The 22374-nt window shown below is 45.5% G+C and overlaps 1 protein-coding gene across 4 annotated transcripts in view; it reads right to left on the reverse strand.

Annotated features, from left to right (window-relative positions):
- Positions 1-22374, reverse strand: part of MATR3 (matrin 3) — a 260631-nt gene that overhangs the window by 69483 nt on the left and 168774 nt on the right. For all 4 annotated transcript variants that reach the window (XM_033926968.1, XM_033926969.1, XM_033926970.1 and 1 more), the window contains exon 11: positions 7864-7995. In XM_033926968.1, the coding sequence (XP_033782859.1) occupies positions 7864-7995 (132 nt within the window). The remainder of the gene's footprint in view (positions 1-7863; positions 7996-22374) is intronic.

Genomic DNA, 22374 nt, shown 5'->3' on the forward strand with positions numbered 1-22374 from the left:
TTTCGAGTTCACACCTGGCGACGTCTACTACGAACTCAAGGTGAACAAAGCCATGGGACCAGACAATCTACACCCCAGGGTGCTCAGTGAGCTGCGTGATGTCCTGGCAGAACTGCTATCAGGACTCTTCAATCTCTCCCTAAGTTCGGGGAGAGTCCCCATAGACTGGAAAACAGCTAATGTCGTTTCACTGCACAAAAAGGGTTGCAGGGCAGAGGCTGCAAACTACAGACCGGTGAGTTTGCAACCTATCCTTGAAAACTGGAGAGATCCAAGAGGACTGGAAGATAGCAAATGTTACACCTATCTTTAAAAAGAAGTCAAGAGGAGACCCGGGAAATTATAGGCCGATAAGTTGACCGGTTCTGGGCAAGATGGTAGAAGCACTGATAAAGGACAGCATCTGTGAGCACATCGAAAAAAATAGGCTGATGAAAGCGAGCCAACATGGCTTCTGCAAGTGAAGATCGTGCCAAACAAACTTACTGCACTTCTTTGAGGGGGTAAACAGTCAGTTGGACAAAGGGGAACCCGTAGACATCATTTACCTCGACTTCAAAAAGGCCTTTGACAAGGTACCCCATGAGCAGCTACTTAGGAAGCTGTGGAACCACGGGGTGGAAGAGGACGTGCACAGATGGGTCAAACACTGGTTGGCAGGCAGAAGGCAGAGGGTTGGAGTGAAGGGTCACTACTCAGGCTGGAGGAAGGTCACGAGCGGAGTTCCGCAGGGGTCTGTACTCGGACCACTGCTGTTCAATGTATTTATTAATAACCTGGAAACGGGGACGAAGTGTGAAGTTATCAAATTTGCAGATGACATTAAACTCTGTAGAAGGGTTAGAAATGCGGAAGAGTGTGAGGACCTACAAAGGGACCTAAACAAACTGGAGGAGTGGGCGAATAAATGGCAGACTTCAATGTAGGGAAATGCAAGGTCATGCATATAGGGAGAAAGAACCCGATGTTCAGCTACCAAATGGGGGGATTAGTATTAGAGGGAAGTAACCTTGAAAGAGATTTGGGTGTACTAGTGGACACAACAATGAAGTCAACAGCACAATGCGCAGCAGCCGCGAAGAAGGCAAACAGAATGTTGGGTATTATTAAGAAGGGTATTACGACCAGAACGAGAGAAGTCATCCTGCCGTTGTATTGGGCAATGGTGCGCCTGCACCTGGAGTACTGTGTTCAGTATTGGTCACCGTACCTTAAGAAGGATATGGCAATACTTGAGAGGGTCCAGAGGAGAGAGACACAAATGATTAAGGGCATGGAAAACCTTTCATACACTGAAAGATTGGAGAGACTGGGGCTCTTCTCCCTGGAAAAGCGGAGACTCAGAGGAGACATGATAGAGACCTACAAGATCATGAAGGGCATAGAGAGAGTAGAGAGGGACAGATTTTTCAAGCTTTCAAAACATAAAAGAACAAGAGGGCATTCGGAAAAGTTGGAAGGAGACAGATTCAAAACGAATGCTAGGAAGTTTTTCTTTACCCAGCATGTGGTGGACACCTGGAATGCGCTTCCAGAGGACGTAATAGGACAGGGTACGGTACTGGAGTTCAAGAAAGGATTGGACAATTTCCTGCTGGAAAAAGGGATAGAGGGGTATAGACAGAGGGCTACTGCACAGGTCCTGGACCTGTTAGGCCGCCGCGTGAGCGGACTGCTGGGCACGATGGACTTCGGGTCTAACCCAGTGGAGGCATTGCTTATGTTCTTATGAGTCTCACATCAATAGTATGCAAACTCATGGAAACACTAATCAAACATAAATTAGACGCAATCTTGGATGAGGAGAATCTACGGGATCCCAGTCAACACGGATTCACCAAGGGTAGGTCCTGCCAATCCAATCTCATCAGCTTCTTTGACTGGGTAACAAAACAGTTAGACTTGGGAGAATCCGTGGACGTCGTATACCTAGACTTCAGCAAAGCTTTCGATAGTGTCCCACATCGCAGGCTGTTGAGCAAAGATGAAATCAATGGGGCTGGGAGAAACACTAACTACATGGGTCAATGACTGGCTGAGTGGCAGACTTCAGAGGGTGGTAGTTAACGGTACCCTCTCTAAAACATCGGAGGTGACCAGTGGAGTACCGCAGGGCTCAGTCTTGGGCCCGCCCCTTTTCAACATATTCATAGGTGACCTAACTCAGGGGCTTCAAGGTAAGGTAACGTTATTCGCTGACGACGCCAAACTATGCAATATAGTGAGAGATGGCAATTCACCTGATAGTATGACACAGGACCTACATTTGTTGGAGCTTTGGTCCTCGACCTGGCAGCTGGGCTTCAATGCTAAGAAATGCAAGATCATGCACCTCGGCAGCAGAAATCCGTGTAGAACTTACACCTTGAATGGTGAGACCTTAGCTAGAACTTCAACAGAACGAGACTTGGGAGTGATCATCAGCGCAGACATGAAAACTGCTGATCATGTGGAGAAGGCTTCATCTAAGGCAAGACAGTTGTTAGGTTGCATCCGCAGGAGTTTCGTCAGCCGGAAGCCTGAAGTCATAATGCCATTATACAGAACCATGGTGAGGCCTCATTTGGAATACTGTGTGCAATTCTGGAGGCCACACTACCGAAAATATGTGCTGAGAGTAGAGTCGGTGCAACGGATGGCCACCAGGATGGTCTCGGGGCTCAAGGATCTATCGTATGAAAAAAGGCTGAAAAATTTACGGCTGTACTCACTTGAGGAACGTAGGGAGAGAGGAGACATGATCGAGACATTTAAGTATATTACCGGCCGTATCGAGATGGAAGAAGAGATTCTCTTTCTCAAAGGACCCTCAGCCACAAGAGGGCATCCGCTCAAACTCAGGGGCGGGAAATTTCATAGCGACACCAGGAAATATTTCTTCACCGAGAGAGTGGTTGATCCTTGGAACAAGCTGCCGGTGCAGGTGATCGAGGCAAACAGCGTGCAAGAATTTAAGAGCAAATGGGATGTCCATGTGGGATCCCTTAGAGGGTTAAGCCAAGGGAACCTGTCACCAGGAGTGGGATCCCTAGGATAGTAGACTTGGGGGTGGGTCTGTAGAGTGGGCAGACCTGATGGGCTATGGCCCTTATCTGCCGTCATCTTCTATGTTTCTACCTGCGGAAATCTTGTAGACTCCCCTGAGCAGTGCCTCCCGAACAGTCTGGCAAGCCCTGTCTTCAGGCAGGCAGGGCACTTTAGAGTCCATCAGAGTTTGAACTAACTAGTCCAAAACATCTGGAAAACAACTGACAGGAAATCCCCAGCTGCACCAGCAGCGGCTGAGAAAATCCCTCCGTGGGCGGTAGGAAAAGATTGGGCTTCCCTGCAAAGCTCTGCTGACTCACGAGGCACTAGCGGCGGGGAGCCCTGGATGCTGGCACCCGCTGCCGACGAGGCTCTTCCAACCCACCAGCTCGAACAGCTGTTTTCAGGCCGGCCGCAAATGCCTCATGTCTGGACTAAATTGTGCACTTCTCCCCCCGAGAAGTGCTCAATTACTCCATACGCGACCTAGCTGAAAGAAAAGTGCTGTTGAGTTGAAAAATACAGCAATTTACAGTATACCCTTCAGATCGGCACTGCCTCAGGATTTTTTTCACAGTAAAGACTCCACTTGGCTCTCTAAACAGTATGCCTTACCACCAGGGGGGTAAGGCTTACCATTGAGGCACCTCTAAAAAAATGATGGGGAGGGTCCCCGCACGAGACCCACCAGGTTTGACACCCCCAAGGTCGGATGGACCCCAAACAGCTTAATCCGGCACCTAAAAGGGGACAAAAATTCCTAAACAAATTCCAACAGCCCTACCAAAGGAGATGGGTACAGCTCACCACACCTACTGGAGACTGAGAGAAGACTAAAGTAATTAGGGAGGAGTCACATGATATGTACTATTCAAAAGTTTTGTCTGAGTCTCCATCTGCTGGTCATGATGAGATATAACCCGCTTGTAAGATTAACCTATACTGGTCTGGAGAGTTGCTAAAGAAAACCATGTTTGTAGAGTTCTACCATGTTTTACCACTAGAAGCAGGAACTTTGCCGAATGCACTCCCCACCTCTACTTTGTCTATTGACACATGGCAGAAAGACTCCGTATTTGCTTTTTTCCCCTCAAACAGAAACAAGTTCATTACATTACATTACTGACTTCTATTCCGCCCGTACCTTGCAATTCTGGGCGGATTACAAAAGAGACATCTGGACATTTCCAGGAGAAATTACAAGAAGATTGGTGAATTACAGTTTTGGGAATGGGATACAGCAAGGAAGATTGGGCTATTCCAGTAGATTTACAATTTGGAGAGATGTACAAATTGGAGATAGTGCAGTTTCAGTATATATACAGTTTGGGAAGCAGTTGACATGCTTGAGGCTTTGAAGAGTAAGGATAACTGGAGAGGGGGAGAGGTTGAGGGAATTACACAGAGGGAAATCCATTATTAAGATGGACTTGAGGAAATCCACTGTTTTATTCTTTGGGATCTTGACAGTTACTTGTGGGATGGTCACTGTTGGAAATAGGATAATGGACTTGATGGACATCTGTCCCAGTATGGCAACTCACATAACCCAATAGCAGCCTTACTGGGTCAGACCAATGGTCCATCAAACCCAGTAGCCCACTCATGGTGGCCAATCCAGGTCACTAGTACCTGGCCAAAATCCAAGGAGTAGCAATATTCCATGCTACCGATCCAGGGCAAACAGTGGCTTCCTCCATGTCTCTCTCAATAACAGACTATGGTCTTTTCCTCCAGGAAATTGTCCAAACCTTTCTTAAAACTAGCTATGCTATCTGCTCTTGCATTCCAGAGCTTAACTATTCTCTGAGAGAAAAAAAAATTTCCTCATATTAGTTTAAAAGCATTTCCCTGAAAATTCATAAGTGTCCCCTAGCATTTGTAATTTTTGACGGACTAAAAAATCTATCCATTTGTATCCGTTCTACTCCATCCACTCAGGATTTTGTAGACTTGAATCATATCTCCCCAAGCTGAAGAGCCCTAACCTTTTTAGTCTTTCCTCATACTCATGATTAATTTTGCCTTTCTCCCCTATTTTGTGAATCTTGTGAGTTTGTATGAATTCTGTATCTTTCCTGTCAAACTGGTATAGAGCCTATATTTCTGTCTTACTAGTATTCAGCCATTGTTTTCTGCTGATTAGGTGGAGAAGGGAGGGGCTCTGTTTTACTTCTAATGTTAATTGCATTATCTTTGGGACATTGCTGTGAACAAGGCTGCCCTGTGAACTTCTAAAAGCTAAGTTACTCAGCATTTCATATTCTGCTCGTTTCACTGGTTTTCAGCATTATATCTGCTTAATTTCTCTTCTCCTCCCTGTTTCTTACTAAAAAAAAATATAAAAAAGCACAAAAAAATAAACCCTTCTCTTTCCTCTTTTAAATCTTATTTCCTCTTTCCCTTCATAGGAATAAGGGTAAGACTTATAGTCTGCGTGGGATGAACACAGAAGATTTAGAATCAGAAAATATTAAATATTGAACTAGGCCAGTTACTGGGCAGACTTGCACGGTCTGTGTCGGTGTATGGCCGTTTGGTGAAGGATGGGCAGGGGAGGGCTTCAATGGCTGGGAGGGTGTAGATGGGCTGGAGTAAGTCTTAACAGAGATTTTGGCAGTTGGAACCCAAGCACAGTACCGGGTAAAGCTTTGGATTCTTGCCCAGAAATAGCTAAGAAGAAAAATTAAAAAAAAAAATTTTTTTAATTGAATCAGGTTGGGCAGACTGGATGGACCATTCGGGTCTTTATCTGCCGTCATCTACTATGTTAAACTTTGGGTCCTCTTTTCCTTCCTGCCTTCAAAAATCTAGTCAAAAATATATTAAGTTCGGGGGAGTGATTTGTGCTGCTGTTTGGACGCCAGAGGACTACTCACGCTGCCCCGAATATCCCCTGTTTGCTGGCAGTGCACTTTGAAAATCGGTCAGGCAATCTTGGAAGACGGACCCCTGATGTCACTGGATCCATCCTCCGTGCCTTTGTTTTTTCCATAAATTGTTGCCTGCTGCCGCAGAGGGACCAGGAGTGATTTGTGCTGCTGTTTGGATGCCGGAGGACTACTCACGCTGCCCCGAATAGCCCCCGTTTGCTGGCAGTGCACTTTGAAAATCGGTCAGGCAATCTTGGAAGACAGACCCCTGATGTCACTCCGTCCTCCGTGCTTTTGTTTTTCCCATAAATTGTTGCCTGTTTCCGCAGTTGCGGCTGCAGGGCGTGGCCGAAGGGGCGTGCCCTAAGGGGCAGGTCACGTCCCTTGGAGCAACGTGGAGCTGAAATCAGGTCGTATAAGTTAATTGATGATTATGGGCAAAAGGAAAGTTAAACCTAAAAGCAACACCTACTGTTTTAGGTCCTATGGACAGACACTTGACATTTTCTTTAGAGACTCCAGCACAAGATTTACTCGATTTGAATTCTCCCATATCAGGAGCATCGTTGAGTCCCCTCGAAAGGACACCCCCTCTTCATCCAATATCTGGTGCTAGTGGGAATATAACCCCCACTATTTCCACTGATTCTGTTGCATCATCTACTCAAATAAATAAATTGGTTTTTATTGATTTACCTAAACCACTTGAGTTTACAAGTGTAGTAGATGAACAATCACAATCAGTGGAAAAACAAGATATTACTCTTAAAGATTTATGGCTAGGTATTTCTAGAGTTAAAGGGTTTCTCAGAGAATCAATGAAACAATCATCGGATTTCTCACATTCTGTGGTTCAAAAGTTTGAGAATGTGGATTCCAACTTAAGTTGCTTGGAAAAAAGACTAGATGGGATTGAAACTCAAACTAAAACATTACATGCTGTTTCACTTTCTAATGTTAAAGATTCTACGTCACTACATTTAAAAATGGAAATGTTAGAAAATACGCATCGGGGAAAGAATCTCCGCTTGGTTAATTTCCCAGTGACTCATTTATTATCACCAGAAATATTATTGAGAAAATACTTTAAAGAAATACTGGGATTACCCAATGCAGATAGCTTTCCAATAAATAATTGTTATCATATTCCCCAAAAGAAAAAGAAAACTGTTCAGGAAGTGGACCATCTGGTAACAGATGAGGTTAATCTGACAGAGTTTTTGGAAGATTCTCAAGATGTTATCCAGACTCGGTCCACAATGATACTAATATATATGAGTGAGGCAGACAAAATGTTGTTGATGAAACTTTATTTTAAAAATAGACTTACCAAGTTTTGTGGAGACTCGGTTAGTATTTTTCCCGATGTCTCAAGAGCTACCCAGCTTAGGAGAAAAGAATTTCTGAAATTGAGAGCCAGGGTATTAGCACTTGAAGCTTCTTTTTATTTAAAGTTTCCTTGTAAATGTTTGGTAAAGTTACAAGACACCAAATTTGTTTTCTGGGATCCCATTCAATTGCAGCAATTTTTATTAGCTCGTGAACAGAAGTGAGATACTACTTTATTTTTTATTTTATTCTTTATTTTGCTTTATTCATTTGATGAGAAATTTGGTAGGAAGTTAGAGTCCTAATTTTAGTAGGGAATGATCTGGGTTCATTTAGAATTCAACCCATTTCTTTGTTTTCCTTAAAATTAAGTTAGTTAGAATACAAATATGTCTCCCCATCTTGTGGGCTTGTAAAGGATTGATTCTTTTTGTATTGTCTGGTTAAAACTTTGTATTGTATCCCTTTTTTTCTTTGATATCTTCTGATATTATGAATGTATTAAACTTATAAATAAAAAAAAAATAAAAATATTAAGTTCTTTGCTATATTTCTATTTATTAATTTTTAAAGAGGACTAACATGGCAAATCAACACTACCTCCTCTTCTCTTAGTACTCCATAAAATACATACCCTTGGGACCAGCTTCTTATATTTCTCCGATATGTCCACTTGCACAGATTTGCCCTGAAACCAGAGTGGTTTCTTTTCACAGTGAGCAACCATAGCCATAGCATCTTCACGCTTCTCCATCTCAACAAATGCCTAAAACATTAAAAGACCACAACATGTATACTATTAAGCAGAGGTTGCTTTTCAGACCTTCTGCTAAGATTAAACAAGATATTTTTACAATCTGCTACTGGCATTACATTTCTGGCCACTTGCTTTTCACATTTGTGAACCTTTATACCATATTTCCCTATATGTATAGGCTGCAACCTATACATGAGTTTTACAAACCTGTGTATAGGATGCAGTCTAGTTAAATGGGGCGGCATATGTATCAATTTTAAACCATCCCCCCCATCCCCGGTACCTTTTTTGGAGCCCCTCACTAGATGGCGCACGGCTCGAATCTCCCGCAGTGCAGGGCAGCCGCGATCTCTTCGGCATCCAGCCTGCCCCTGCATTGCCCACTGAGTGGCCATCAGTTCTCATGAGAGCCGACATCAGCCATTCAGTAGGCGGTGTGGGGGGCAGGCCAGATGCCGAAGAGATCATGGCTACCCTGCACTGCTGGAGATTTGGGCCGTGCACCGTCCCACAAGGGGTTTTTAAAGGAGGTACCGGGGGAGGGAGATGATTTTATTTATTTATTTATTTTTAACTTTATTCATTTTCATATTTTACAACAAGTGTATAATATTCAATCAGATAATTCTTACAAATCACTTGACATTCTTATATATTATTATCAAAAGCATAAAAAAAGAAACCCTCCCTCACCATCCCTTCCATTAGGAATCAACCAAATAAAACATCATATATCCCTATCCCACACTAATTATATTCTTATATAATAAAAAGGTGTTTAAAGTGTCTAATCATTAGAATATGTAATCAATGGCCCCCAAATCTTTTTAAAAGTGTTATAATTTCCTTGCTGTATAGCAAGCACTCTCTCCATTTTATAAATATGACAAACTGAATTCCACCAAAAGGTATAATTAAGTTTAGTATAATCCTTCCAATTTCTAGTAATATGCTGAATCGCAACCCCCGTCAGCATTAGCAAAAGTTTATTGTTATTTGCTGAAATTTGACTCTTTAATCTCATTGATGTACCAAATAAAATAGTATCATAGGATAGGGCAACATGATTTTCTAACAGTGAATTAATTTGGGATCAAATTAACCTCAAAAAGGCATGATTAAAAAAAGCAGGGGAGATACTGGAAGATAAGCCGCGGCTAATACAATGGGGCAGTTTATCTTCCAGTTTTTAAACATAGGTCATCCTTTTCTATGGCCTATACATGGGTGCGGCCTATGCAGAGGGGCGGTCTATATGTGGGGAAATGCGGTCAATTTATATCTTGGAAACATGGCCCTTAAATCACCCTCTTTCAGGCAGTTCATACTTGGAACCTGATTTATACCCGAGGAAATGGAGAGTGGAAATGAGTTGCTCAGCTTCTTTGAGTCTCAGCCCACTGCTGCAGAGCTACAAAATTACCCAGCTCCAGGAGAAAGACACTGGCCAGGCCTGTTCTTGAACTTATATCCAATTCAGTCCCTAATAAAGGTTCACAATCTTTTATCCAAAATGCTCGGGACCAGAGACATTTCAGATTTTAGAATTTCTTGATGTTTGGAAAGTGTCACCAGTGGCAGCAGCAATTAATATTCATCACTGCTGCAGCCCTGCAGGCTTTTTTCTGCTGCCTCCGGCCTGGATGACATTTCCTTTTTCCTTCCTAGCTGGACACAATAGAGAACAGGGCCACAGCAGACACCGAATATGAATTTCTGCGGCCGAATCTCCCTCTATGCCGACACCGAACAACTTTTCTTGTTGAACAATGTGGCTTTTAATGGTGCGCTTTTGAAAAGTGGAACAACGTGCACAGGACTGAACTTGATGCTCTGGACAACATGCAAAACTTTTCCTTCACTAAAAACTTGTTAAGGCCCCTGAGGTCTAAGACTAGACGTAGACCGCTCGTCTTCTTTGAAACCAGGAAATACTGAGAATATATTCCACGATTCCTCTGGAGATATGGAATATCTTCTATGGCATTGAGAAGACATTTTCTCTCTTGAAGAAGGGAAATTTGTTGAAGGTTGAAAGAGGACTCTCTTAGAGGATTATCTGAAGGCATAGTGACAATGTGAAGAGAGTATCCCTCTCAAATGACTATTCAAACCCAGAGGTCTGTAGTTATTAATTTCCAATGGTGACAATACAATTGGAGCTGACCTTCAATTGGTTGAGGCAGAGGCTGGGAAAGAGGAACAGCAGCTATGCTCTCTAACAGCTTATCAAAATGACTGAGCAAGCTTTGAAGGAGCTGCTGATTGAGGACGCTGCTGCTGCTTTCCGAGGACGCTGTTGCTTTTTCTGCTGCAGTCAAGGAGCAGCAGCTGGTTTTGAAGAAAAACGCCTTTGATATGAAGAAGGCTTAAAAGATTTAGGCTTAGGCTTTAACCAAAGCATTCCAAAGTTTCTCATGGTCAGTGAGCTTTTGTGTAGTCACCAAATAGCTCATCTCCTAAGCAGAGAAAGCAATATTACTTACCGTAACAGTTGTTATCCAGGGACAGCAAGCAGCTATTCTCACTAATGGGTGACGTGATCCAACGGAGCCCCGATACGGACACCTCACAAGCAGTCTTGCTTGAAGAAACTCGAAGTTTCGACTCGCCCGCACCGCACATGCGCGAGTGCCTTCCCGTCCAGACCAGGGCGCGTCTCCTCAGTTCAGATAGCTAGCAGAGAAGCCAACCCAGGGGAGGTGGGTGGGACGTGAGAATAGCTGCCTGCTGTCCCTGGATAACAACTGTTAAGGTAAGTAACATTGCTTCATCCCAGGACAAGCAGGCAGGTATTCTCACTAATGGGTGACCTCCAAGCTAACCATAATGGGATGGTGGGAGAGTTGGCAACTTAGGAGAATAAATTTTGCAATGCTGTTTGGCCAAACTGTCCATCCCGTCTGGAGAAAGTATCCAGACAATAGTGAGAAGTGAAGGTATGAACCGAGGACCAAGTGGCAGCTTTACAAATCTCCTCAATCGGTGTCGATCTGAGGAAAGCTACAGAAGCTGCCATAGCTCTGACCTTATGGGCTGTGATTTTACTGTCAAGGGGCAATCCAGCCTGGGCATAGCAGAATGAGATGCAAGCCACCATCCAGTTGGAGATGATGCGCTTAGATAAAGGGCGTCCCAACTTGTTCGGATCGAAGGAGATGAAAAGTTGGGGAGCAGTTCTGTGAGGTTTGGAGCAGTTTAGGTAGAAAGCCAAAGCACGCTTCCAGTCCAGAGTATGAAGGGCAGATTCTCCGGGGTGAGAATGTGGCTTTGGGAAGAACACCGGAAGAACGATGGATTGGTTAAGATGAAATTCCGAGACAACTTTAGGAAGGAATTTCGGATGAGTGCGGAGAACCATCTTGTCATGATGGAATACTGTGAAAGGTGGGTCCACAACCAAGGCTTGAAGCTCACTGACCCGTAGAGCAGAAGTGAGTCCAATGAGAAACACCACTTTCCAAGTGAGATACTTCAGGTGAGCCTTGTGAAGAGGTTCAAATGGAGGCTTCATAAGTTGTGAAAGAACAACATTGAGGTCCCAAACTACTGGAGGTGGTTTGAGAGGAGGATTGACATGGAAAAGTCCTTTCATGAATCTGGAAACCACAGGATGGGCAGAGAGGGGTTTCCCTTGCAGAGGACTTGAGGCCAGACTGAGACAAGTGCAAAAGGTAGTCCAAAACCGAAGGCAAAGAGGAGTGTTGAGGCTCCTGATGCTGAGAAACACACCAAACAGAGAATTTAGTTCATTTTTGGTGGTAGCATTGTCTAGAAGCAGGCTTCCTTGAAGCTTCCAGGACATCCCTCACGGGTTGGGAAAATTGTAGAGGGGTTACGTTGAGAGGAACCAAGCTGTCAGGTGTAGGGACTGCAGGTTGGGATGAAGCAGAGATCCCTGATGCTGTGTAAGTAGCGAGGGAAAGACTGGTAGAAGGTACGGCTCCCTGGTGCTGAGTTGAAGTAGAAGGGAGTACCAAGGTTGTCTGGGCCACCGTGGAGCAATCAGGATCATGGTGGCATGGTCTGACTTCAGTTTAACCAGAGTCTTTTGGATGAGAGGAAAAGGAGGAAACGCATATGGAAAGAGATTCGTCCAGTCCAGAAGGAATGCATCTGCCTCGAGGCAATGAGGAGTGTAGATCCTGGAGCAGAACTGAGGCAGTTTGAAGTTGTGGGGGGCTGCAAAGAGATCTATCTGAGGCGTTCCCCAAATAGAGAAGATGTGATGAAGGGGTGTGGAGTTGAGAGTCCACTCGTGAGGTTGCAGGAGATGACTCAAGCTGTCCGCTAAGGCATTGTCCGCCCCCTAAATGTAGACTGCTCTGAGGAAGGTGTTGTTGCGAATCGCCCAGTCCCACACCCTCAGAGCTTCCTGGCAAAGGGAGGCCGATCCTGTGCCTCCCTGTTTGTTGACATAGTACATGGCGAGCTGGTTGTCTGTGCGAATGAGGACAATCTGGTCGCAAAGGAGACTTTGAAAGGCATGGAGAGCGTTGAAGATCGCCCTGAGTTCCAGGAGATTGATGTGGCCCTGGCGGTCCGTGCTGGTCCAGTAACCCTGGGTGCGGAGGCCGTCCAGATAAGCCCCCCAAGCACAAGTTGACGAGTCGGTCGTGAGGACTTTCTGATGGTGAGGGGTTTGGAATAACAAACCTCTGGAGAGATTGGAGGATAGCATCCACCAGCGAATAGACTGTTGCAGAGCAGGAGTGACCTGGATGTGTTGAGTCAGAGGGTCGGACGTCTGGGACCACTGAGATGCCAGGGTCCATTGAGGAATCCTGAGGTGAAGTCTGGCAAACGGAATTACGTGAACTGTAGAGGCCATGTGGCCTAGCAGGACCATCATTTGTCTCGCCGAGCTGGACGGGCGAGATGACACTGAATAGTAGAGGTGAAGGATAGCATCCATGCGTGGAGGAGGGAGGAACGATCCGAGTTGGGTAGTATCCAGAACAGCCCCGATGAAGGGTAGAGTCTGGGAGGGCTGTAAGTGGGATTTTGGGAAGTTTATCTCGAATCCCAGGTGCTGCAGCAACCAAATCGTCTTCTGGGTTGCGATGAGGGCTCCCTGAAATGAGGAATCCTTGATGAGCCAGTCGTCCAGGTAGAGAAACACCTGAAGACCGTGGTTCCTGAGTGCTGTGGCCACCACCACCAGGCATTTGGTGAAGACTCTGGGCGATGAGGCCAGGCCGAAAGGGAGCACTCGGTATTGAAAATGAAGATGTCCCACCCAGAATCTGAGGTATTGAGAGGCTGGATGAATGGGAATGTGAGTGTAGACCTCCTTCAGATCTAGAGAGCATAACCAGTCGTTCTGCTCGATTAGGGGATACAGGGATGCCAGGGTTAACATGCAAAATTTTTCTTTGACCAGGAATTTGTTGAGCACCCTGAGGTCCAAAATGGGCCGTAGATCACCCGTCTTCTTCGGAACAAGGAAGTACCGGGAGTAAAACACCTTGTTCTGTTGGTCACGAGGGACCGGTTCGACAGCCCCGGGCTGCAATAAGGCCTGGGCTTCCTGAAGAAGAAGGGCGGTCTGGGTCAAGTTGGAAGGATACTCTCTTGGAGGATGTTCCGGAGGAACTTGGCGGAACTGTAGAGAGTATCCCTCCTTGACGATGGAGAGGACCCAGAGGTCGGTGGCGATAGTCGTCCATCGGTGGAAAAAATTATGGGAGACGACCTCCGATAGGTGGAGTGACTGAAAAAGGTAGAACAACTGAAGTTATGCCCTCTATGAGACAGTCAAAAGGGCTGAGGGGCCATAGGAACAGCAGATGGTTGAGGCTTTTGCTGATGTTTCTGAGGATGCTGTTGCTTCACAGGCTGTCTGATGGGGGAAGCCTGTTTAGGTGGGTAACGCCACTGGTATATCAACGGTGGGCGTGATTGACGAGGAGGAGCAGGCCTGGGCTTTGGATGCAGGATGGACTGAAGGACTTCTCATGGTCCGAGAGCTTCTTGGTTGCCGCCTCGATGGACTCAAAGAGGTCGGTGCCAGCGCATGGAACATTGGCAAGCCTGTCCTGGAGGTTGGGGCCCATGTCGATGGTCCTCAGCCACGCCAGCCGTCGCATAGCCAACGAACATGCTGCAGCCCGAGCCAAGAGCTCAAAGGCGTCATAGGAGGACTGCATCAGCTGTAGCCGGAGCTGGGGTACTCGAACTGTGCCCCAGGATCTACATGAACTTCTGGAGTACGGACAAAAGGAACTCCAAATATGTTGTGGAATGGAAGTTGTAATTCAGAACTCTCGAAGCCATCATGGAGTTCTGGTAAATCCTCCTGCCGAACCGGTCCATGGTCTTTCCCTCTCTTCCAGGCGGGACGGTAGCGTAGACCTGGGAGGGGTGGGACCGCTTCAGTGATAACTCCACTAAAAGGGATTGGTGGGAGAGCTGGGCACCGTCAAATCCTTTACGATGGACAGTGCGGTACCTGGTGTCCAACTTACCCGGTACAGTGGGGATGGAATAAGGTGTCTCGAGGCATCGCGCAAAGGTCTGGTCCAGTAGCTGGTGTAAGGGAAGCTTGAGGAACTCAGCAAGTGGTTGAGGGAGGCACATAGTCTCCAGGTATTCCTTCGAAAACTTGAACCCCGTGTCCAGGGGGATGTCCATATCAGCCGCCATCTGCCGAAGGAACGAGGAGAAGGACAGCTGGTCAGCTAAAGCAGGGGCTCGATGAGGTCGAGGCCTCCGGATCCAATGGGGACAGGGATCGAGATGGTGAGAGAGATCCCAGCGTGTCCTCGAGCTCCAGCATCAGTGGAGGGGTAGAAGCCGGTGGAGAATACTCCAGGTAGGGCTGCTTCTGATGAGGCGAGGCCTGCCTGGACGAGTGCCTCGATCGATGATGCGGGCTGTAGGGCTGTATCGAGAGGTCGGCCTTGATGGCCGAGGCGATTAAGTCTTCACTGAGGCCCCCAGGTAGTGGATGGGGCTGGAAGTGGTCGATCGAAGCAGGGGTGGTTGCCGTAGAGGCTCGAACCCCGTCGGGGTGATCAGTTCCAACGGAGGCACTCGCAAAGACTCTGCTCCTTGCATCGAGTGAATCGGTTCCAATGGAGGCATGGGCAAAGACTCTGCTCCTTGCAATGCATGCATTGTTGCCAGACCAGACACTCGCAGACTCTGCTCCCTGTTGAGTGTGTTCCCCGCTGAGGCACTGGAGGCGGCTCGACCTCGCGGGAGGCCTCCCCATGCCCAGGCTGGATTTGGGAGAGAAGCTTGGGCCCCATAGTGGTGAAGAGCTTGATGAATTGCTTCTCTAGTATGGTCTGGAAAGAGGCTGGCAAGGATGGATCTGCATCAGCAATGGGACCACCTGCACTGGCCTTGCGCTTCGAGGCCTTGGGCACTTTTAACACTACTGGAGGGATGGGCTGCTGTGCTACCTGACCTGAAGAGACCAAGGAAGGCATCACAGCGGGTGCCAGAGTCTGAGCCGGAACAAACGAGGTGGGCTTGATGAGACTTGGCGCCGCAGAGGTGGGAGGCTAGGGAGCTGCGGATAATGTCTAAGGCGAAGGTCCCTTCGAGGACGACTGCTCCGTCGAGGACTCCATGAACAGCGATTCCCACAAGACGCAACAGCGCTTGAAAGCACGTGCGGTGAATGTGGAGCAAGGCCGGCATGATTTCGGAAGATGTTCAGGCCCGAGACATCGAACACAGCGTCGATGAGGGTCCGTTAGCGAAATCGCGTGCTGGCACTTGGCACACTTTTTAAAACCGGTGATGGGCTGGGACACTGGCTGAAAAAGCTCCGCTGCAAGATCGGCCTGCCCGGTCGAACAGAATGAAGAAAATTTTTTTTTTTTTAAACAACAAAACACGATGAAAATCTGCGATTAAGATCAAATAAAACCAAAACCGCGGACTTAGAAGGCACAAGTGAATAAAACTTCGCGCAGAGAGTCGAAGACGGATTTCTCGGCTCTGTGGAAAAGTAAGAACTGAGGAGACGCGCCCTAGTCTGGGCGGGAAGGCACTCGCGCATGCGCAGTGCAGGCGACTCAAAACTTTGAGTTTCTTCAAGCAAGACTGCTTGTGAGGCATCCGCATCGGAGCTCCGTTGGATCACGTCACCCATTAGTGAGAATACCTGCTTGTCCTGGGATAACGTTAGCTATCCTATATACTCTAATATAGGATGAGATTTTTGGATGGCTACCTCAGATCTTGCGGCCAGTAGGGTACCTGGCATGCAGGAGCGAGCTTTTTGAGCTCCTGCCCTGCCTTGTGTCGCTCCCTGAATGGCTGCAGCTAGTTCTTGAGAGTCCCGCAAGAACTGGCAGTAGCCATTCAGGGAGCGGCACAGGGCTGGGCAGGAGCTCAAAAAGCTCGCTCCTGCGTACCGGATGCACCGCTGGCTGCAAGATCTGAGGCAGACAATCCAGAAAGAGAGGAGATCAGTGCGGGGCAAGAGATCAGAAAGCTCGCTCCTGCCCCTACAACATTGCACCAACAGAGATTTGTAAAGGCAAAAAAAAGTAAGAGGGGGGTAAAATGTTTTTAGAATTGGCTGGGACAGAAGATGAGAGGGATCCCTCCTGTCCCAGCCTATCACTATAGGGTGGACAAGATACAGGGCAGGAAGGTGGGAAAGGGTGCAGAGCCTGGTAGGGAGGGAAGAGGGACAGGGTGCAGAACCAGACAGGGAGGGGAGCTGAGTGCAGAACCTGGCAGAGGAGGGTGTGAGAGAGGGGACACTGGATGCAGATCCTGGCAAGCATAGCACTTGAATATTAAGCCCCTGTCATATTCGAGTCAATAATTTTTCCTCCTTTTCTTTGGGGGAGGGGAATGGGGGGGTCTTGATTATATTTAGATCGACTTATATTTGAGAATATATGGTAATCTGTCCTGAAGATTAATAACTATAACTGAGACTCTTAGTCATGCAAGACATCTCTTGGCCACTTTCATAGCTGAGGCTCTGGATGAGATTTCAAAGGCATCTTAAGCCGATCGCCATATATCTTCTAGCTAAAGTAAGGGTGCAAAATATATGATGAAATTCCTGCAGTTGTAGAGAAAGAATGCATCTTATCATAAGAAGACAATTTTCAAACCAGGTCCTTGATATAGAAATTGTAATTGAGTACTCTGTTGGCCAACATGGAATTTTGGTACAGGCAACATCCAAATTTGTCCATAGTGTGCCCTTCACGCCCTAGTGGCATAGACTTGATGGAGTAGGTTTTTTCAAAGTTGGCTCCACCACTGACTGGTGCTGAAGCTGTGATTTGTCAAAACCTGGTGAAGTAATGATCTTATACAGAGACTAATTTTCTAGGAGCCACTGTAATGGTAAGAGGCGTTTCCCAATTCTTGTGAAGAATCTCTAAGAATATCATGCAAAGATAATCTGAGAAGTTCTTTAGGAGGCTCATCATAATCTAAAGCCTCCAAGTATTCAGCACTAATTTGATCTTGGTTTTGATCTATAAGAGGCAAGAATTTATGCATATTGTTCCGTTTAGGTTTTTGTTATCAGAAGACCCAAAAAGAATACCTTTTGATTTCGTAATGTTCTGTGAGAGTTTGCTGTGGTTTAACTAAGTACTGATTTTGTCCAATTTGGTGTTTTTATTTCCTGGATTTCATCCGATAGTGTTGGGTTGATGGGATGCAGAAGTTGGACGTCGTCAGCGTAAGCGTAGACGGGGAAGCCAATAGATTGTGCCAGGGTTAGTAAAGGCAGGATCGAAACGTGCACGTCGGAACCCGCAAGCTGCAAGTTAAGTTTGCTTAGTTCTTTGACTAAAAAACAACCTAGTCATTATAGTGCTCAATGTCAACATTTTTTATAACACACAAAGCATACATGGAATGATATAATGTTTCTGTTTACCCTTCATGCGATGATTGGGCTGTGAGGTGGTTTTTCTGGGGCTTGCCCCAGTTTTCCCCTCCTTGATTCTGAGCAAGTTTTGGTGAACTGAGTTACATCATTCAAACAACTTTACTCTTTGAACAGGTCTATAGAGTGATTTTTTCTTTTTCTAACAGGGTTAGTAAAGGGGCTAAAAAAATATTGAAAAGTAGGAAGGATAATATAGAGCCCTGCGGGACTGAATTTTTGTGAACTTGGAACAGATATTTCGATCTGTGAGATAGAAGACAACCAGTGTAGTACACAGCCATAGACTCCGCTGCTTTGAAAACGGTTAAGAAGAATGGCATGATCAATCGTGTTAAAGGCTGCTGTTAGGTCAAGGGATATCAAAAGGACTTATTTGCGATGATCATGGGTAGTGAGTACTGAGGGAATCGATACAGAAATAAGCAATTTGAAAGCATCACCCAACTCCGCTTGGAAAAGCGCATCAAACTTTTCACGTAAGGAAAGCACCAGTACCTCTGGTTACCTGCCAGTACCATCGGTGCCATGGCTTGCCTCGGAGAGAGTGACCTCAATCAGGATGCACACCTTGATGTTGAGGCAAGCCGTAAAGGTGGTCGTCGCTGCTTGGTCGGCATCAAAGGACAATGCAATTACATTACATTAGGGACTTCTATTCCGTCTATACCTTGCAGTTCAAGGCGGATTACAAAAGAGCTAGCTGGACATTTCCAGTGAAGTTACAACAGTTTTGGTTTTTTTGTTGTTTTTTTTTTTTGGTTACAAGGGAGTAGAGGTAGCTGGATTAATTCCGGAAGAACTTGCAAATTGGATATTAAATTGACTGTACGTTACTGTGTGATATAACAAATAGATTACAGTTAGAGTACAAATAAGATTACGTTACATTTCAGGGATCTGAATACTTGGTTGGTGTTTTGGGGAGGAAGAGATTATTTAAGTGGAGGTTTTGGAGGAGAATTTATCTAGGAGGAGGGGGAAGGGTTGGGTTAAAATATCTGGATAATTTTTTTTAAAAGTAGAGTTTTGATTTCTTTTCAAAAAGTTTTGAAGTCGCCCGTTGCCGTCAACAGGTTGGAGATGGAGTGGTTAAGATTGCTGCTTGCGTCGCCAGAAGGTTATCAAACATCTTTTTGCGCTGAGTGCCCTTGAGTGGAGGGAAGGCAAAAGGGTTTGGAGTTCTTCTTTGTCTTGAGGTGAGGATCTGGTTTAGGCGGTTGTTTAGATAGGGGGGGCGGAGCCGTTTAATGCTTTGAATAATATACAGTAGAATTTTAATTGAATTTGTGCTTGCATAGGTAGCCAGTGAGAGTCTAAGAAGGCAGTTGTAATATGATCATATTTTCTCAGGGAGTAGATCAGTCTGAGGGCAGTGTTTTGTATAGTCTGAAGTTGTTTTATCATGTTGGCAGGACAAGGTAGATAGAGGGAATTGCAATAGTCCAGTAGACCTAAGACTAGGGATTGGACAATTAGCCTGAATTGTGCTGGGTCGAAGAATTTTCTTATTTTACGTAGATTTCTCATAATTAAAAAAGCTTTCTGGGATGTTTTATTGATTTGGGACTGCATTGTGAAGCATCTGTCTATCATTACTCCTAGGAGTTTGAGTTCGGGCTGTATTGGGTATTTGATGTTTTTAATTTTCAGTTCTGTAATGGTGGAAGTTTTGGCCTTTTCGAGCAGAAGGAATTTTGTTTTGAGTTTAGTTTCAGTTTGTGGTCTACCATCCATTTTTCCACTGCATCTAGGGTTATTTTCAGTTTTGCTGTAGTTGTGGGCTCTGATGGGTCGAAGGGGAGGAGTATGGTGATGTCGTCTGCGTAGCTGAAGGATGTAACATTTAAGTTATCTAAAGTGGCTCCAAGGGAGGAAATAAAGAGGTTGAAGAGCGTAGGTGATAGAGGTGATCCTTGTGGAACTCCGCATGGGTTGGACCATGGTTCTGAATTGATATTATTGGACTTTACCCTGTAGATTCTTGATTTGAGGAATCCTTGGAACCAATTGTAGACCTTGCCTGAGATCCCAATGGTGTCAAGTATCTGTAGCAGTATGGAGTGGTCGACCAGGTCAAATGCTGCGGAGAGGTCAAGTTGGATTAGCATCATCTTTTTGCCTTTGCCAATTTGCTGTCGAGCTGTGTCTAGTAGTGTTACAAGTAGTGTTTCTGTGCTGTGGTTGGTTCGAAATCCTGATTGTGAGGGGTGAAGTAGGTTATGGTATTCCAGGTAGTTGGTGAGGTATTGTGCAACTAGACCTTCTATTATTTAAATGTATATTGGTATTGAAGCGATTGGTCTGTAGTTGGAGGGGTTATCTATTGGGCTTTTGTGGTCTTTCATGATTGGGGTGATTATGATCTCTCCAAGGTCTTGAGGGAATTGACCTTCTGTTAATGTGGTTTGAATCCATAGCATGAGGTTGGCTCTGAATGTGGTGGAGGAGTTTGATAACAGGTATGTGGGGCAGTTATTTAGGTCGTAAGAAGCTTGGCTGTATTTTTTGTAGAGTCGATTCATATCCAACCAATGTAATATAGGGAAGACTGTCCAGCTTCTGTCTGCTGCGATAGCATCTCCTGTTGAAGGGTTTGTTGTTATCTTGTCAAGGTGGGTGTGAGTATTGTTGAATGCGGTTCTGATCTTGGTGATCTTATTTTTGAAATGGTCTGCTAGTTGCATAGCTGTCGGTGGGTGGTTTCCTTGTGTAACTAGGTGAGGTTTGGTGTCGGTGAGATTCTTTACTAGATTGAATAGCTTTTTTGTGTCTAGGGTTTCCATGCCTATCATTTTGGAGTAGTAGGCTTTCCGTTTTTCCTTGTTTTTGTATTGGTTGATTTGAGTTCTCCATGCTGTTTTTGTGTGTTCTAGGCTTTTTTTTTTTTCTCTTTCTAGTTGTCTGCAGAGCTTTTTTAGTTGGAGAAGTTCAGTATCGAGCCATTTGTCTGACGGTCTGCAGATTCTGAATTTTTATTTTTCAGGAGCTTGCTCATTCAGGATGGATTCGCTTACAGTACGCCATTGTGATATGAATTCGTTGGGGCTATATTGGTGATTGCGGGGTCTGCTTTGTCCCAGAATGTGGAGGGTTCGATTTTTTGGCCTGTTTTGAAGGAGGTTTTGGGAGGGGGTTGCTTGTTATTGCGTTGAGCCCAATTGATGTTAAAGGTGTATTTGTAGTGATCTGACCAGAGGGAGGGGTGCCAGGCCCCATTTGAGATGTGGATTTCGGGATTGAGAGTGTGTTGGGACATGTATGCAGCGACATCTAGTTGGTGGCCTTTTTCATGTGTGGGTTGGGGGTTGAGGATCTGGTAGTTCAGTGCTTTTGAGATATGAGAGTACATTTTCTACTTGTTTGGAGGTGTGGTCTTCTAGGTGGAGGTTTATGTCTCCAAGGAGTAGGTTATGAGGTGATGTTAGGGAGTTCTGATAAATGAATTCTTCAAGAGCTTGTTTGTTAGCATTCCATTTTCCTGGTGTTGTGTAACAAAGAATGCAGGTTAGAGTTCCTATGAGTGTATCGTCGGATAATTGGCAGGCTAGGAGATCTAGATGGGGAGTGGAGTGTTTGTCTAGGGACTTTATGTTGATGTTGTTTTTGAGTATGATGGCTAGACCTCCTCCTCGTTTTTTTCCTCTGCAGACCAATTCTATTTTGTAACCCTTCGGGCAGAGCAATATTGACCTGCGACGCCAGTTGAGAAGCTGGTGGCTTCTTAGCTGGCTTCGATATCAATGTTGAAGTCTTCAACGAAGGTTGCAATGTCTTGTCAATGTCCATGCTTGTCCCGAACAACTTCTGTTGAAGTTTGTGGCTCTTGATGGAACGCTTCTGCAGGATAGAACAGCGAGCGCAAGATTCTACCAGGTGTTCAAGCCCAAGACATTTCAAGCACCAACTATGTCGGTCATGATAGAAATTGGCCTTTGGCACCTGTAACACTTTTTGAAGCCGCGAGGAAATGAAAGAAAAGAAGAAAAAAAAAGACTTTTTTTAAAAAAAAAAAAAAAAAGAGGAAATAGAGAAAAGAAAATATTTAAAAGACAAATGCGTGAGCAGGAAGGTAATGGCAACTTAACAACGTTCAGAGAAACGACTTCTTAGCTCCGCTGATAACCTCGAGCCTACATTGGGTGGAGAGGCACTCATGCATGTGCGGTGCAGGCAAACTAAACTAAACTAAACCTTGGGTTTATATACCGCACCATCTCCACGAATGCGGAGCTCGGCACGGTTTACAGGAAGAAAGATGAGAGAGGAACTACAGTGGAGAGATTAAAGAGTTAGGTGTAAAGGGGGAAGGTGAGAGGCCTAAGAGGGGGGAAGTGTTACAGTTTTGAGAATAGCCAGGTTTTTAGGTGTTTGCGGAAGAGTTGGAGGGAGCTTGAGGTTCGGAGAGGGGAGGTGAGGTTATTCCAGATCTCAGTGATTCTAAAGGGGAGGGATGTCCCAAGTTTGCCTACATGGGAAATACCTTTTATGGAAGGGAAGGATAGTTT

This window comes from Geotrypetes seraphini, chromosome 18 (assembly GCF_902459505.1).
Source record: "Geotrypetes seraphini chromosome 18, aGeoSer1.1, whole genome shotgun sequence".
NCBI lineage: Eukaryota > Metazoa > Chordata > Amphibia > Gymnophiona > Dermophiidae > Geotrypetes > Geotrypetes seraphini.